General features: G+C 32.5%; 1 protein-coding gene across 2 annotated transcripts in view; it reads right to left on the bottom strand.

Moving 5' to 3' along the window:
• Positions 1 to 749: 749 nt before the first annotated feature.
• Positions 750 to 15,791, bottom strand: part of LOC108745099 (small subunit processome component 20 homolog) — a 33,154-nt gene continuing 18,112 nt past the window's right edge. The window contains exons 13-15 of one of the 2 annotated variants that reach the window (XR_003231358.1): positions 7,533 to 7,715; positions 6,329 to 7,473; positions 750 to 1,088 (exon numbers count right to left, since the gene is read on the bottom strand). Coding sequence is in view for 1 of the 2 variants with exons in the window: in XM_025975734.1 (XP_025831519.1) it covers positions 6,403 to 7,473; positions 7,533 to 7,715 (1,254 nt within the window). In the remaining variant the exon portion in view is untranslated. Of the gene's footprint in view, positions 1,089 to 6,151; positions 7,474 to 7,532; positions 7,716 to 15,791 lie in introns of those variants that run through there. The other variant, XM_025975734.1, reaches the window with a different exon arrangement.

Below are 15,791 nucleotides of genomic sequence, written 5' to 3' on the forward strand. Positions count from 1 at the left end.
CTCAACATTTGGTTTCAGTTGATAACAATCATTGGAGAAAGTATGTCTGTTGTTGTTCCCTCAAAATGTTGAAGCGAAAAATTAAGTGATTTAATTTTTGATAAAATTTATGAAATTGAAAAACATTCAAAATTGTAAAAAGGATACTCAGAAAAAATTAACTGATTTCTTTAAATAAATAAAATAAGTAGGTACCTAGTTATAGCCAAATGTGTATATACTTATGTATTACTTATTTCTTAACGCTCTAGCGCCATGTTCATGTTCGATTTTTATTAAACTCTTTAAATGAGAAAACTCTATGAGTGAGAATAACATTCGGGTCCCTTGAATTCTCGCTTTCCCAGATTTTACTGTATTTGTTTTGCGACCAACGGTATTTCAATAATCGTCAAAAGGCTTTCGTTAAAGAGAAATGTTTTACTTTTTATAAGTAAAAGGGATTTATTAAGATTTGAGTTATTTAGTGGAAATGGCAACTCTTTTTCCTCAATGTGTTTTGCATTTTCTTTTAGTTCCAAAGAATTGACTGGACGACATAATATTGGGTAAAACGACAATTTCTTTGATTAAACTAACTTGCTGTTGTAATTCAAGAGTCAATTCTAATAACAAAAAGGTGGTATTCAGAACAGTTACGGTAAACTTAGTTTGATGAACTTTAAGTTTTAACTTCCTCGAAATTCTTATTAATTATCTCTTCGTTAGCGTTTATACTAGTTAAGGTTTTATTAAAACTTTTNGGAGGGAGCGTTGAAGATTTTAAAAATCAAGCAGGAACGGATGAAGGAGTGGTTCAGGGAGCGGACAAAGGTAGGAGAAATAAGATTTAATTTTTTAGTTTGTTGTAAAAATATAACTTTTGGTTAAATAAAGTTTCCTAGATAAGTGTAATTAATGTTTCAATGAAACTCATTAGAAGCATTTCAACAGATGACTTCCTTTTTGTTACACTTCCGCAGAAAGTTCGACTTCCCTATCCTCTATACATGAACGGAAGTACGCGTGTTTTCCATCCGTACGGAAAGAAATTTGAATTTTATGAGCATGAGCACGATTGTAAACCATACGTTTTAAGACAACCAAATCTGAAAGGTTTAAGAAAATTGTTACCAAAAATGTATGTGTAATAATTTTTAAGCGTAGCATAATAAATTTTTATATAGAGAAAAATTTTAAATTTTGGAGTATATCAAAATCAGCGGACGGATGTCCTCGACAGTTGGGAATCCCTGACGAATAACAAGCGCGCGTCGCATAATGTGTCGGATTCCCTTAGTGAACATACGGATGATTTAGTGTGATGGTTCGGATTAATTGTTGAGTTTTTAAATTAGAGTGAGTGAGTGTTTCATAATGAGTTCAGAAAGTTCGAGTGATTCCCTGTCTGCGGATAATTGGGATATTGATATTAAAAATGAGGCAAAGAATATTACAGAAAATGTATTGCCTACCAAATCAAATGCTAGACATAAAACGTGTTACAACCATTTTATGAAGTGGAAAAGGAAAAACAAGACAACAGCTGTAGACGAACACTCTTCTGGTGTATTTCAATGAACTAACAAAAAGTATAAGACCCAGTTCTTGGAATCAACATAAGTACATTTCCTAGATTGAAAATGTTTATAAAAAATAAATCAAAAGGGTACCAATCGAAAAAAGCGAAAGTGTTAACATCAGTAGAAATTAACAAATTTTTAGAGAAAGCACCTGATGATGTATACCTCGCCATCAAAGTAAGTTAAACATATAGGTATTCTCAATAATATATGTGGTCAATAACAGTTTAATGAATGAGAATATTGTATTGTACATGTTATAGAAATTTTGTTTATGCATATTTGTGTTTTATATGTTGTGAAGATGCATCTGACCAATTAATCCAAAAACAAAAAAACGTGAAACAAGAAGAAGAATTGTTGTTTGATTTGTAGCCCAGCCGTAGATGGGTTACAGGGGTAGGTAAATTCTAAAACATGCAGGACAGGGGAGTAGAGATCGTATGTTTAAGCTAGTTAGTCACATCTACGAGACGGGGAAGTTACAGATGATTATAAACGGAACGTGGTAGTAACCTAACCAAACCATACCTAAAAAGGAAAGCGCGGATAGGTGCGAGACATTTAGAGCAATTAGCTTAACTTCCCATGCGTCAAAAATCTTAACTAGAATTGTACAAAGATGGATGGAGAAAAGGACAGAAGAACTATTAGGGGATTTCAGTTTAGAAAAAATAGAGGAACGCGGGAGGCCATTCTAGCTTTACGGGTAACAATAGACAAAACGATACAAAACGGAAAGAGTACGTACATAGGATTTGCAGATTTAGAAAAAGCTTTTGACAATGTTAAATGGGACAAGTTGTTAAATATACAGTAGGGATGAGTTACACAGATAGAAGAGTAATACTTAGTTTGTATACAGAGCAACAGGCAGCAATAGAGACAGTACAACTGTAGGAATAGATATACAGGGGCAGTATAGCAAGGAGGAAATAAAATGGAAGCGGTACCTACTGACAAAACAGTACTGTATGAAAATAAATAAAAGTAAAACAAACATACTAGTATGAAAAGGAACAAAAAGTAGGGAAAGAGTGAATAAAAGATAGGAGACGATAAATTAGAAGAAGTGGCTGATTTTTGGTATCTAAGAAGTCAGATATGTCAGGACGGAAGGAGTAGTAGGAATATAAGCAGAGGATAGCGCACGGTCGCCTTTAATAAAAAGAAGTCACTTCTATGCTCGCAAACGGTTAATTTAGAAGTTCGAAAAAGGTTGTTAAAGGTGTATGTTTGGAGTGCCGCGCTGTACGGGTGCGAAAAATGGACAGTGGGCGCGGAAAAAAAGAAAAGGTTAGAAACTTTCGAAATGTGGTGTTATACCGTGGATAGAGCAGGTTAGGAATGAAGAGGTATTAGAAAGAATATGAGAACAGAGGATTCTATGGACGTCAGTAAGAAATAAGCGAGATAGGTTAGTAGGACACCTTCTCAGGCATGAAGGTCTAGTCAGAGACATATTAGAGGCCTAAAAGGGAGTTAGGAGGAGTAGAAGTATACCNATTTCCTAGATTGAAAATGTACCAATCGAAAAAAGCGAAAGTGTTAACATCAGTAGAAATTAACAAATTTTTAGAGAAAGCACCTGATGATGTATACCTCGCCATTAAAGTAAGTTAAACATATATTCTCAATAATATATGTGGTCAATAACAGTTTAATGAATGAGAATATTGTATTGTACATGTTATAGAAATGCGAAAATTTGTCAATAATTGTTGTTTCAGGCGATTTTGATTTTTGGAATATGTGGAGCATTAAAATCGGCTGAACTGCAAAAAATCACCATCAGAGATATTGAAAACACTGGAAGTCAATTGATAATCAGTATAAGAGATACCAAAAATTGCTATCCAAGATTTTTAGTTATATGCGCTTGATATTATAAAAAAGTGGAAGAATATGTGGCATTGATGCCAAACGATATTGAGATGGATCGGTTTTTTGCTTATTACTGCAAGTATGAATGTAGCCGTCAAGTGATCGACAAAAATAAAATTGCTGAAGTACCGAAAAACATTGTATGTTATTTAAATTTAGAAAAATATCAAAGATAACAGGACACTGCTTCAGAAGAAAATCTTCTACGTTGCTTGCAAATTCCGGCACAACATTAACAACAATCAACAACGATATTTATACAAAAATATCAAACTCAGGAAAACCTTACAGTATAACAATGTATCCCGACAACGAATTATTAGAATTAAATGATAACTGAAAACGGCCGCTTAGTAGCGTAACAGACAATAATGAAACTAAATTAGCGACAGATAAATAATTTAAGAAACGAACACAGCAGGGCGATTTAAATGTAAATAATGATAATGGAGAACTAAATAAAGAAAAATTAGTGAAATAATTGCGTGGAAAATAAAGAAAATATTTCAGTAAAAACAGATAATTCAGAGGCAAATAATGAACGTCAACCAACAGTAGTACAAAGAGATTGCAACAATAAAAAGCAATCCAGAGCAACACAAACATCACATCAACATTAGAACAATTTCGAAGGAGAAATTATAAAAATACACATAGAGAAAATTGAAAGCATTATTATAAATTATGGCAAATAAAAACAGAAGAAACATGTTGGTAAAGGAATTGGAGAATTTTATTTTTTTGTTACTATTATAAGTTGGTGTTTGTTAATTTTTTAATTGATTTTGTTGTTTATTATAAAATTAATTTTCAATTTAATGTACATATGCAAATAAATTTAGTAANTAATGTGTATATACTTATGTATTACTTATTTCTTAACGCTCTAGCGCCATGTTCATGTTCGATTTTTATTAAACTTTAAATGAGAAAACTCTATGAGTAAGAATAATATTCGGGTCCTTGAATTCTCGCTTACCCAGGTTTGACTGTACTAGTTTAATTAATTTTCTGATGAGGCATTTCGTGTTGACCCTTAATGATCCGAAAAAGATAAATAAATCATGAACTACTACTTATTTATTCATTTTGTTTTATTCATTTAATGATGGCTTAATTGGTCGCTCATATATTTCTTTTTGTTTCATACATACGTAATTTAGTGCTTTCATTTTTAGTTTAGGATCAGTTGTTTCGTGGTCGTAATACAAGTTTATAGGGAAATGTTTAGTTTAAGTCATCATATTTTTGATAGACATAAAATAAATTATATAAATTAATGTTATCATTTGAATATTCTTCGTAAGTAATCTAAATCCATCATAATACATTGCTCTTTTTGAAGNTTGGTTATAGCGACCATTTTGCTAAAGCGACGTTAAATCTAAGTCCCTTGAATTTAAAGGATACATTAGTACAAACTTCTTGTGGTTATAGCGACTTCGGATGTAACACCGAGTTCGGGTGTAGCAACTGTTTTTAATGAATCATTCATAACAAATCCCTAGTAATCCCATGCAGATATAGCGATCGGAGTCGGCCACCAAAAACGCAAAGAGCTTTCTTATCTTTTGTTTACATCCACAAAGAGGGTCAGCAAGTATATGGTGACCGTTATCGTTTGTTTATAGATGTTATACGTTAAAATAGTTCAGTTACAAAGTGATATTCTGAGTAGCAACTGTTTATCAAACTTTTGAATAAGTATGGCTCCTAGATGTACATTTACTGTTAAAAAAAGGCGGAAATCGTTTGAAAATTAAACAATGGTGAAAACTATATATACGTGTCTGTATCCTTATATCTTTGCCTGTAACGACTTCCGGATATAACGACGAAATTACAGTGGTCCCTTCGTCGTCGTTATACCCGAAATCCACTGTATTTAAGTTTAAGTCATCGTAATTATTTCGCTTAGTTATACTTTTGTTACCTTTATACGTTTATTACAAGTTTAATTTTGTTCAACATAAAATAAATCGTATAAATTAATATTATGATTTGAATATTCTTCGTAAGTAATCTAAATACAGAAGTGGAATAAATTATCCAATTCATCTTAACTGCTCAAAATAATAATTAAATAGACCTAGTCCGCACTCTAGAAATAGCCATCGCATATAGCAATGAATTCAATCCCAAAAACTTGGATCTATTCAAGCCAAAAGAACTTACGCAAATTCATCATTTTCTGAACGAAACTGATAGTCATGAGGAATCCATAACGTATAATAATACCCTTTATAAAACACTTGAATTTTCAATATTCCAATTAGATTACATAAATGAAACAATTGTTCGTGTATTGTAAATTCCCATTCTTAAAAGGATACAGTACAACTACTACCACATTTATCCCATATCAAACTTATAATAACAAATGCTAGTACCACCATCTCAATTCTATTTGGAAGCTATGAATATTTAAATTTCTTAAGAGGTGCAATTGTTTAAATAGGAGAACAGAAGACTCTATGGAGGTTAATAAAAAATAGGAGAGATAGGTTGGTAGGACAACTTCTCAGGCATGAAGGTTTAGTCAGAGACATATTAGAGGCAGAAACAGGAGTTAAAAGAAGTAGAGATAGATCTAGATTTGATTACTGTTCGCAAATAGTTAAGGATGTAGGATGTTTTAGCTTTAGGGAAATGCGAAGATTAGCTCAGGATAGGTAGGAGTGGAGGTGGAAGTCCAAGCNTTATTTTTAATTTCTTTTTATTTCTAAAAATAAGTATCACATATATCTACATATAACACCTATTCAAACTGTAAAAATTAAACTGGCAACACTATACTAAGTAACATAGACGGTCAATGAAATAAACAAATAGCCGAAGTGACGAACTTTCTGCACAAATGTGATAAAAAATGGCATACATACCTCGGGAAGAAAGTGGACTATTACAGACCATGTGTGAATTGCCGCCTGAGCCTTCCCTTTTTATATCTAAAGTACTATTTTTTTACTTTTCTGTGTATTTTATTTTTAATAATAGCAAGAGTTTTCTTTTTACTCTCCTTCTTTTTTAAATTCCTTTTAATTTTTTTCTTTGCATGTAACTCAGAGTCTGCAACTGCCATTTGTTTATTAACCCTTCTCCTTTCGGCTTGTTTTAATAATAATTTTTGTTTTGCTTTCGATACTTCTGCAGAGTAAAAATCTTCACCAACTCTTTGCTTTAAAATATTAGCTACTTCCTTTGACAATTGTTGCAACGTGTTATCAGTATCAGCGACTGTCATTTCTCTTATCAGTGGAGGTAAAAGTATCGGTAGTACCAATCTGACTTGATTATTTTCTAAGACTGTGCTTATTCCTGCTATCCATTTAAAGACCGATTTTCTGATAAATGTTTCTTTTGGTGAATGTACTAATTCCCAATTGCTAATCTTTCTCATCCTTTTTAACAACCAAAATAAGTCCGGAAGTTGCTCTTCTTCTTCTTTAAATTGAACTTTTTCGCAAATTCGTGCTATAAAAACTAAATTCTTTATAACCTGTTCAGACAGTTCTTGATGTTTAGCATCAGTTTGAAGTATTGCACACAAATCGAATGTAAGGGATTTAATATTGATTCTAGGATCACTGTAAAGATATCCCCCACTTTTGTTAGACTTGTTATGTTTTATACAATCAGCTAATTCTTCTATATTAATATCTGAGAGTACAAAACCCAAAAATTGTGCGGATGAGAGTCGAACCCATTCATGAGGGTAATTAAGTAGTGACTGTGCGTATGATGCAAAAATTTCCATTTCTTTCATTTGTTTAAAAGTTGCCGAACAATGAAAATATAATTTCAATAAAGTTTGTAATAACTGAAACAAGTAGTGATCTTTTGTCCATTGGTCCAATCCTACATTTAATGACTCTGCCTTGCTTAATGACACCGTAAAACTTTTCTCTTTTTCATTGAATTGAGATAATAAAATGGGCATTAGGGGAGGTATCCGTGATTCAAAATTAGATTTTTCTACATCTATGAAAATACCACAAAGCTGTATAGCTAATCGTCTATGATTAATCTGTAATTAAATTCCTTTTATTAAGTTTACTTTGTATTATATACTTTAATGGTACTTACCTTTTCGTCCAGTAACCATAATTTAACGATATCGAATAACGGATCTCGTTCAGGTTTAGCTAATCTTTTGAACATATTCGTTAAACAATTTACAATGTTTTTTCTACATTCGGGAACATCGTCGTTTATTAGTTGTGTACTCAAAGTAACCATAATTGACCCACTTTGAGCTTTTAAGAGACTCTAAAAAATTAGGTAAACAATTTAAATATGCATAACTACAACCAATTTATTTTTATTTTTAGAGTAAAATATTCCACAATTTTACCTAAAAATCTCAGTGTATGTCATAGGCAAATGGAATTATCAATCATTTTATCATTTCAGAAAATTACTTCGCAAATTGTAAAAGATACAAATAAGTACCTAGCAAAATATTACATTATGATTANAGATTCTACACATCTCTTTAAAAGGTAATATAAAACGGAAAGAAGCTGGTCAAAAATACACTTTTGTTGCGTTTGTTCTGCTGATTCTAAAGCTCGTGAAATCGTGGAATGTTGCCCGGAATTATCTAACATAATAGTTAGACTCGCCAGGTTCCACGGAATAATGTCATTCTTAAGCGTAATAGAATTTATAATGGCTGGAAGTGAATTCAAAGAATGTGAAATATATGGAGAGGGATCGATTCAAAGGATTTTAAACGCTTATACATATGCAAGAGGCCGTTAGAGGTCATTTATTAGTTCATCTTACTTTAAGACAAATTATTTTATCAAAATATTCTATGAGTAGGTACCTAGTGAAGAAAATGACTGCATTGAAAAAATTCTGTCTTTTAAGAAAACTGTGATTACTATATCATAATTTGGTAACCATTATGAAGCAAATTATTAAAAGTGGGAGATCAGGAGATTTGAATTTACACTTGGAATACTTGGAATGTATGCGTAAAATGCTACCCTAAATTCATGCGGGTGGTCATTTTTTATATGCAAAATCATGTCAGTTATACCTGCAAAATATGTGCAAGTTAGAGTACAAAATCAATCCAACGGAATATGATAAATTTACAAACCAAAATTATTTTACGGTCGGACACGTGCATTGAGTAAATATTGATGTGTTCAATGAAGATGAAAGGAGGTTTAACTAATAATAGAGGAATTTCTGATTCAGTTCTTATCAAAATTGATATTGATTAAGTCCATCTCTGCTATTATTTCTAATTTATTACAATTTTTGATGGTTATCCATACATGAATTGTGTGCAAGGCTTGAGATTGCTATTTTTAATACTCAGCAAATTTTCGTAAAAGCTGATAATCGTACTGTGCAAACAGCAGTAGAGGTAAATTCGGTAAAACCATTTCTGCTATCAAAAGTATTTTCTTTTGAAAGCCTAGCAAAAGTAAAGATCAAAGGAAGTTTATGATTATGAGGCATTTACTTCTCTAAAAAATAATTTTGAAAAATTTGGTTGCATTTATCCATTGATGATGAGGGTGTGATACAACCTCAGCTTTCCAATTTCAAGGCAAGCATTAATTACTTAAACTTCGTTCTAACGTGAATGAGCAGAATGAAGCTGAAATTTTCGTCAAAGCAATGTAAACGCTGGTTTAAAAATTACAGCTCATTTGTTTGGCCTCAGCAAAAATTAGAAAATTTGCAATTTTTTTGACGCAGCATAAATTGCAAAATTATTATACAAAAATATAAATTCGATATACGTGTGATTTAGTGTGATTATTTATTATAATAAATATTTTNAATGTGGTGTTATACCGTGGATAGAGCAGGTTAGGAATGAAGAGGTATTAGAAAGAATATGAGAACAGAGGATTCTATGGACGTCAGTAAGAAATAAGCGAGATAGGTTAGTAGGACACCTTCTCAGGCATGAAGGTCTAGTCAGAGACATATTAGAGGCCTAAAAGGGAGTTAGGAGGAGTAGAAGTATACCTAGATTAGATTCGCAAATAGTTAAGGATATGGGTTGTTTTAGTTTTAGGGAAATGTAATGATTAACTCAGTATAGGGGTGAGTGCAGGTGCGTGTCCAACCAGTCCTAGGACTGACAACCTTATGATGATGATACACAGCGGTATCCCAAAAACCATACGACTGATGTTGAATACAATCACCTGCGATCGTAAAACAAAATCAAAATGCCATTAAGGATCTAGCTATCGCTCCTGCTGTAATTGCATCCCCAAGAAAAAAATATTGATGATTCTTTTCGTCAACATGTTTTTGATAACAGTGATTACACGTATAGAGCTTGGAAGAGAGAACCAGTTTCCACGCTCTTAGAATTGAAATTTCAAACGCCTATTTCTCACATAAAAATTAATGAACAAACTGATCGATTGGAAGTAGTTTCCTTCTTCAAATATTATTGGAAAATTGGGAGAGGTGAATTTGCAAACTTTCACATTCTAGTCTATAAAATATTTTAGTACAATTCGTTCAATNTTTTCATGATTAATTAATAAAGGCTTCTTAAGCCCAAAAAGCGACAAATCATATTTTGAGTTCAAACATTAAATGAGAACACAAATTAACCCCCGTAAGTGAATAAAACAGAAAACTAAATGAGCTTATTATATTTATCGAAGCAGCAATGCTTTAGTGTTTTGAAGTGACACCGGTATCGCGCTATATTCGGAAGAACTTTTGTATAATTCAACTTTATACGGAAATATTAGTTTAACAGAATACACCTGCTCGTAATTATTTATACTGCATTTATGCAAAAACTACTAATCCAACAAAGAGTATCTAAGGTTTAGTGAAATACACCTATTGTTTTTCTTCTATAGTAGTTTAAAACTTATTGTTGTGGTAATTATACATATATTTATATTGTAGCGACCACGAGCGTGATTGTGTGCCATCGGGCATGTGTGTGAGCGGCTTATCGATTCGCCGACTAGCCGCGGGCGCTTTTCTTCATGTGCGCCGTATCTGTAAAAGTGTGTGTTCCGGGAAAGCAATTAAACCGTTCAAAGAAAACGAGACTTCTCTGGACGGCTGGAGAATGTTCCCGAAAGGAGGCAAGNAGAGGTGAATTTGCAAACTTTCACATTCTAGTCTATAAAATATTTTAGTACAATTCGTTCAATAGATATGAATGTTGCCGTGCCTGCTATTATATTATATTAGCTACTGCCCGTAAGAATAGCGATAGCAATTTTATATAAAGGAATGGACTTATGGAACTAATAACTTCTTGTTTACTATATGAAAAAGTAGTCAACATGTTAAGTGAAATTTCTTTGGGCTCGATGAGAGTAAAATCTCAAGGCCATGAAACGACACGTTTTGAAACGTTTCGTCTCGCGAAGCGATAGGCTATGAGAATAGAAAGGCGTGCATGTGCATATCGGTATTACAGTTAGCTGTTAGTGACCGGCATCTCATATATTATAGTATAATGTATATTCACTATACTGTAGTACTAAATTAATTTTTTTGTTATATCTGTGCAGTTATATTACAGTAACTGCATTATNCGAGACTTCTCTGGACGGCTGGAGAATGTTCCCGAAAGGAGGCAAGGGAGTATAAAAAGGAAGAGACGATCGCCGAAGTAGAGTAGAAATAAATTGACCGTTGCAGAAGTGAATTAAGAAATAAAAAAAAAAAAAAAGAAGTGAAATAAATAGAACAGTGAATAGTAACAGAAGTGTACATAAATAGAACAATTACCTAAGTTAGTAATAATTTAATAGTGTTTTTCAGTCCTTTAATAATAATTAGTGCAAATAAATAGTTTTTGTCGTTGTGAGTCTTAAAAGTTAATTTGTTAAACCCACGAACATTACAATATATATTTATTGTAATTTTAAGTTATACTTTTAACGTTACACTATTATCTTATACATTCTCTATATTATTCTCTACTATTTCTTTTACTTTCTATCTTTTTCCATCCTGAAAAATATCACCCACTCTATCTCCCTCTCCCGACTAACCCTCCTATCATTACTATTCCCCTATCCAATTCCTTCATATTTGCTTTCATAATTCTATAACCCTACAATCATCCCCTCTTTACCCCAATTTTTTTCCCACCCTTATCGTCTCAAATATACCCCAGTTATAATTTATATCCAGTTTCCTTCATACTTCTATAACATACTTATCTTCTGTCCATATCCCGTTTAAAAAAATATATTTTATGTTGCACCACAAAATCCCAAAAACTACTATACCTATTTGTTTTTTATCCCTGCTACGTTCCAAGCTAACACTTGAACATTCTTTGGTCCTTTCTTACCCCTATCTATCCCCCCACCTACCTGCCTATTCCTATGGGGTAAATGTTTAAATAGAATTCAGATCGAAGGCTTAAAAAAAATTCCCCTTAGCTAAGGACTCCAAAAAGCACGTTTTTCGCATTTTATTTATTTTTTCTATTCTAGTACTTATTATGTGACTTTTTCATAGCAATTTTTTTAAGAATGAGCGGAGGTCTAGATAACCTAAAGAACATTATCTAAAATTTCAATAGCGACTTTGATTATATTCGGAAATAAGTAGGTACAAAAAAATATTTTCATCTCGTACAGCTACAAGAAATACAACTTGTACTTATTTTTCAGATTTGTTTCAGTAGTGCGTCAGACTCAAAAACCCGAGCTTCTAAATCCTAAAGCGCAACAAAAATTGTTAATAACTCGACTAATTTTATTAAAAAATATCACTTAGATCCTTTATTTGTTTATTTATGAATTTTATTTATTTTTAATGTTACTTTTCGCTTTGAAGAATTTTAGCTGTTTTGAGAGTATTTTTGTAATATTTTCGAGTAGTTTCGGACTAAAACATTATTTTGGTACCAATACAGCATTGTTATTTGCCATTTCTACTCTTTTAGATCAAAAATTTAATTAATTTTTATTTCTTGAGATTTGTTACTCTTAAAAATTCCATCTTTTCGTTGTATATGTCACTTCGGCTGTTTCACTGACTAAAAATTTATTCTTTTTGAATGCCACTAAAGCAATGAGTATTTTGCATATATTAAAACAGGCACAGATTTTTCTCAGAGCATCCGTAATCTTAATCTCTATTCTCTTCCTGCGGTGAAACACTGCGAAGATACCGCAATTGTGCTAGAAAAGAAAAAATCTGGTGTCGATACCACAATTTTGGCTGATCAAATAACGCTTTCCCATGGAGCTGTTTCGTCACTATTATTTCGCACTTCTGCAGATTCTGCAATATTTGATCCTCTGGTCGGTAAGAATTCGAAATTTTTCTTGACCGACCTCTATTTTATCTATTTTTAGTAGCTTAAGTCTACCACAAGCTCGTTTTATTATTGGTTCAGATGCAAGTATATTAATATCCAGAAGTCTGCACGGAATAGAAAAAACTTGACTATCACTATATGATATAGCATTAGTAGTGTCAGGCGTCTGAACAGCAGCAAGTTTTTATATTAAATTGTCGAATTATCTATCTGGTTGCATCACATGGTCTGGTAATATCATTAGAATTCGTGAAATTCTCTTCTAAGAATCGTATATTTCGTTCAATAAAATTACCTTCCTAGACTCTAGTAATCATACTCTATACCTTTTTGATTTACAAGGATACCCAACAAAAATACCTTTCTTTCACCTTAGTGAAAACTTATCCTTCGCAGGATCACTATCAGCAGCATACACAATAAAACCAAAAGTTTTCATGATTAATTAATAAAGGCTTCTTAAGCCATTTTTTATAGGTAGTTATTTATACCACTTACAATAGCTGCAAACAATAAATTTTTAATGTAGCAAGGCTGCAGCAACAGCTTCTGCCCAAACCATCAAAGGTAATTTAGATTGTAAGTAAAGTCGTCGAGTCATAACTAATAGAGTTCGATTTTGTGTTTCCGCAACACCATTTTGTTGAAGTGTTCAAGGAACACTAAGTCGCCTTTCTATTTCTAATTTGTTCAAAAATTAATCAAACTTAACTTCAAGATATTCTTTGTCATTATCAAACTGGAAATTCATGACTTATCTTCCAGTTAAATTATCTGCTCTATTCTTATATTGAGAGAAGGCTGTAATGACAGCATTTTTCTGATTTATAAAAGTATATTTTACACCATCTTGAAGTTCAAATATCTAAATCGACTATGTCATATTTCAGCAAAATTTTTATTATTATTTGGAATTAAAGCATTTAAACATGAGTTCTCAGGAATTAATTAATACCAATCATCTTAACTTGTCATCACGATTTACAATAATTGACTTGTTCTCAAAAATATCAAAATCACTTTTGTCAGTAGTCTGTCTTGGCTACAAACACCATGTTAGACCTCAACTCCGGAACAAATAATGTAGATTCAAATTCAATTATTGTTGGTTGAGAATTTACAATTTTATAACCCTAACATCCCCAGGTCCAATAACATTAATATAGATGCATAACTAGCAAGTTTTAACACTCCAGCATTAGAATCTGCAATTTTTGTTAAACTGTTCTCTTCTAGACAAAATGAGACGTACATCCACCATGAAGTTTCCAATTCTCTTCTTGAGAAAAAAAAATTTAACTGCACAATAAAATGATTGGCTAGTGGAACCAGCAGAAAACAAATAATACTCTTGTTTAATTCGCAAGGTGATAAACAGCCTAGAAGTATTCTATAGGATTGGCATTCTGCTTGTGATTATTCCTTGCACTCGTATATTCACAATTCTGAGAGCACTGAGGAGACTTGTGACAACATTTAATTTTGAAGTGATTGGTAGTTATTTTCACAAGTATTTTGCGTTGAGAGATTTGATTTTCAGACAAATGAACTTGGTGTTTCAACCAACTCTCCCTTATTTCTGGCTCAACTTGCACGACTTTTATATTTAAGATTTCAGATGACGCTAGTTCATTTTTTAATTCAATGGCACATCTAAATTTTTTTAGCTAGTAAGTAGGCTATAAAGAATCATTTTCGTTAACAGATCATTAATCCATGACCATTAATCTGCCAACAACTTCAGTTTTTAATAAATTATTTATTGCATCGCCCCCTTCTGTTAAATGCTTCAATACTAATTGCCTAAGAAGTATTGCTTTCGTTGTCGGTCTACTCAATACAAAAATTAATTCCAACTTGAGTTATACTTTCCTTGAAGTCGTACGCTGTCGAATCAACTGAAGATCAGAAGAATGAATAAACAGAATTAAATCTGCTTGCTCTTCCTATTGCCTATTTCTACTTCAAAAGCACTGAATTCACCAGCCATTTAAAATTTCTTTAGTCGTACAAAAATATTATGCAAGTGTATAAGAACTCATATTTCACTTCTAAAGAACGAATTCTATGGCCACAAATAAATGTAGTAATCTTTCCATCATCAGTCCTAAGACTAGTTGGACACGTACCTTCGCTCTTTCCTATCTTGAGCTAAACTTCGCATTTCTCTAAAACTAGAACAACCCACATCCTTAACTATTTGCGAACAGTAATCTAATCTAGGTCTACCTCTACCCCTCCTAACTCCTGTTTCTGCCTCTTATACGTCTCTGACTAGACCTTTATGTCTGAGAAGGTGTCCTACCAACCTATCTCGCCTATTTCTTATTGATTTCCATGGAGTCCTCTGTTCTACTATTCTTTCTAATACCTATTCATTCCTAACCCTTTCTATCCACGTTATTCTCATCATTCGCCTATAACAACACATTTCGAACGCTTCTAACCTTTTCTTTTCCGCCTTTTCCAAATTAACCATACGCGAGCATAGAAGTGACTTCTTCTTATTAAAGGCGGCACCACCATGCGCTATCCTCTGCTTTATATCCCTACTACTCCTTCCGTCCTGACTTATCTGACTTCCTAGATTTCTAAAATCAGTCACTTCTTCTAATTTTTCGTCTCCTATCTTTATATTCGCTCTTTCCTTACTTTTTATTCCCTTGCATACCAATACTTCAGTTTTACTTTTATTTATTTTCATACAGTACTGTTTTGTCAGTACCGCTTCCATTTTATTTAATGCTATCTCTAAGTCCTCCTTGCTAGATGCTAGATACTAATCTTTTGCCCCTGTATATCTATCCCTACAGTTGTACTGTCTTTATTGATGTTCATCGCGTCTTCGATGTATACATTAAAAAGTAGCGGTGACAGTGTGCATCCCTGTCTGACTCCCTTCCTAATATTTACTTCTCTACGTTGCAACCCTAGCTCTATAACTGACTGTTGTTCTTTATACAAACTAAGTATCACTCTTCTATCTTTGTAACTCGTTCCTACATTTTTAAGTATATTTTACATCTTGTCCTATTTAACATTGTCAAAAG

The sequence above is a fragment of the Agrilus planipennis genome, unplaced genomic scaffold (assembly GCF_000699045.2).
Source record: "Agrilus planipennis isolate EAB-ADULT unplaced genomic scaffold, Apla_2.0 scaffold37, whole genome shotgun sequence".
NCBI classification, from domain to species: domain Eukaryota; kingdom Metazoa; phylum Arthropoda; class Insecta; order Coleoptera; family Buprestidae; genus Agrilus; species Agrilus planipennis.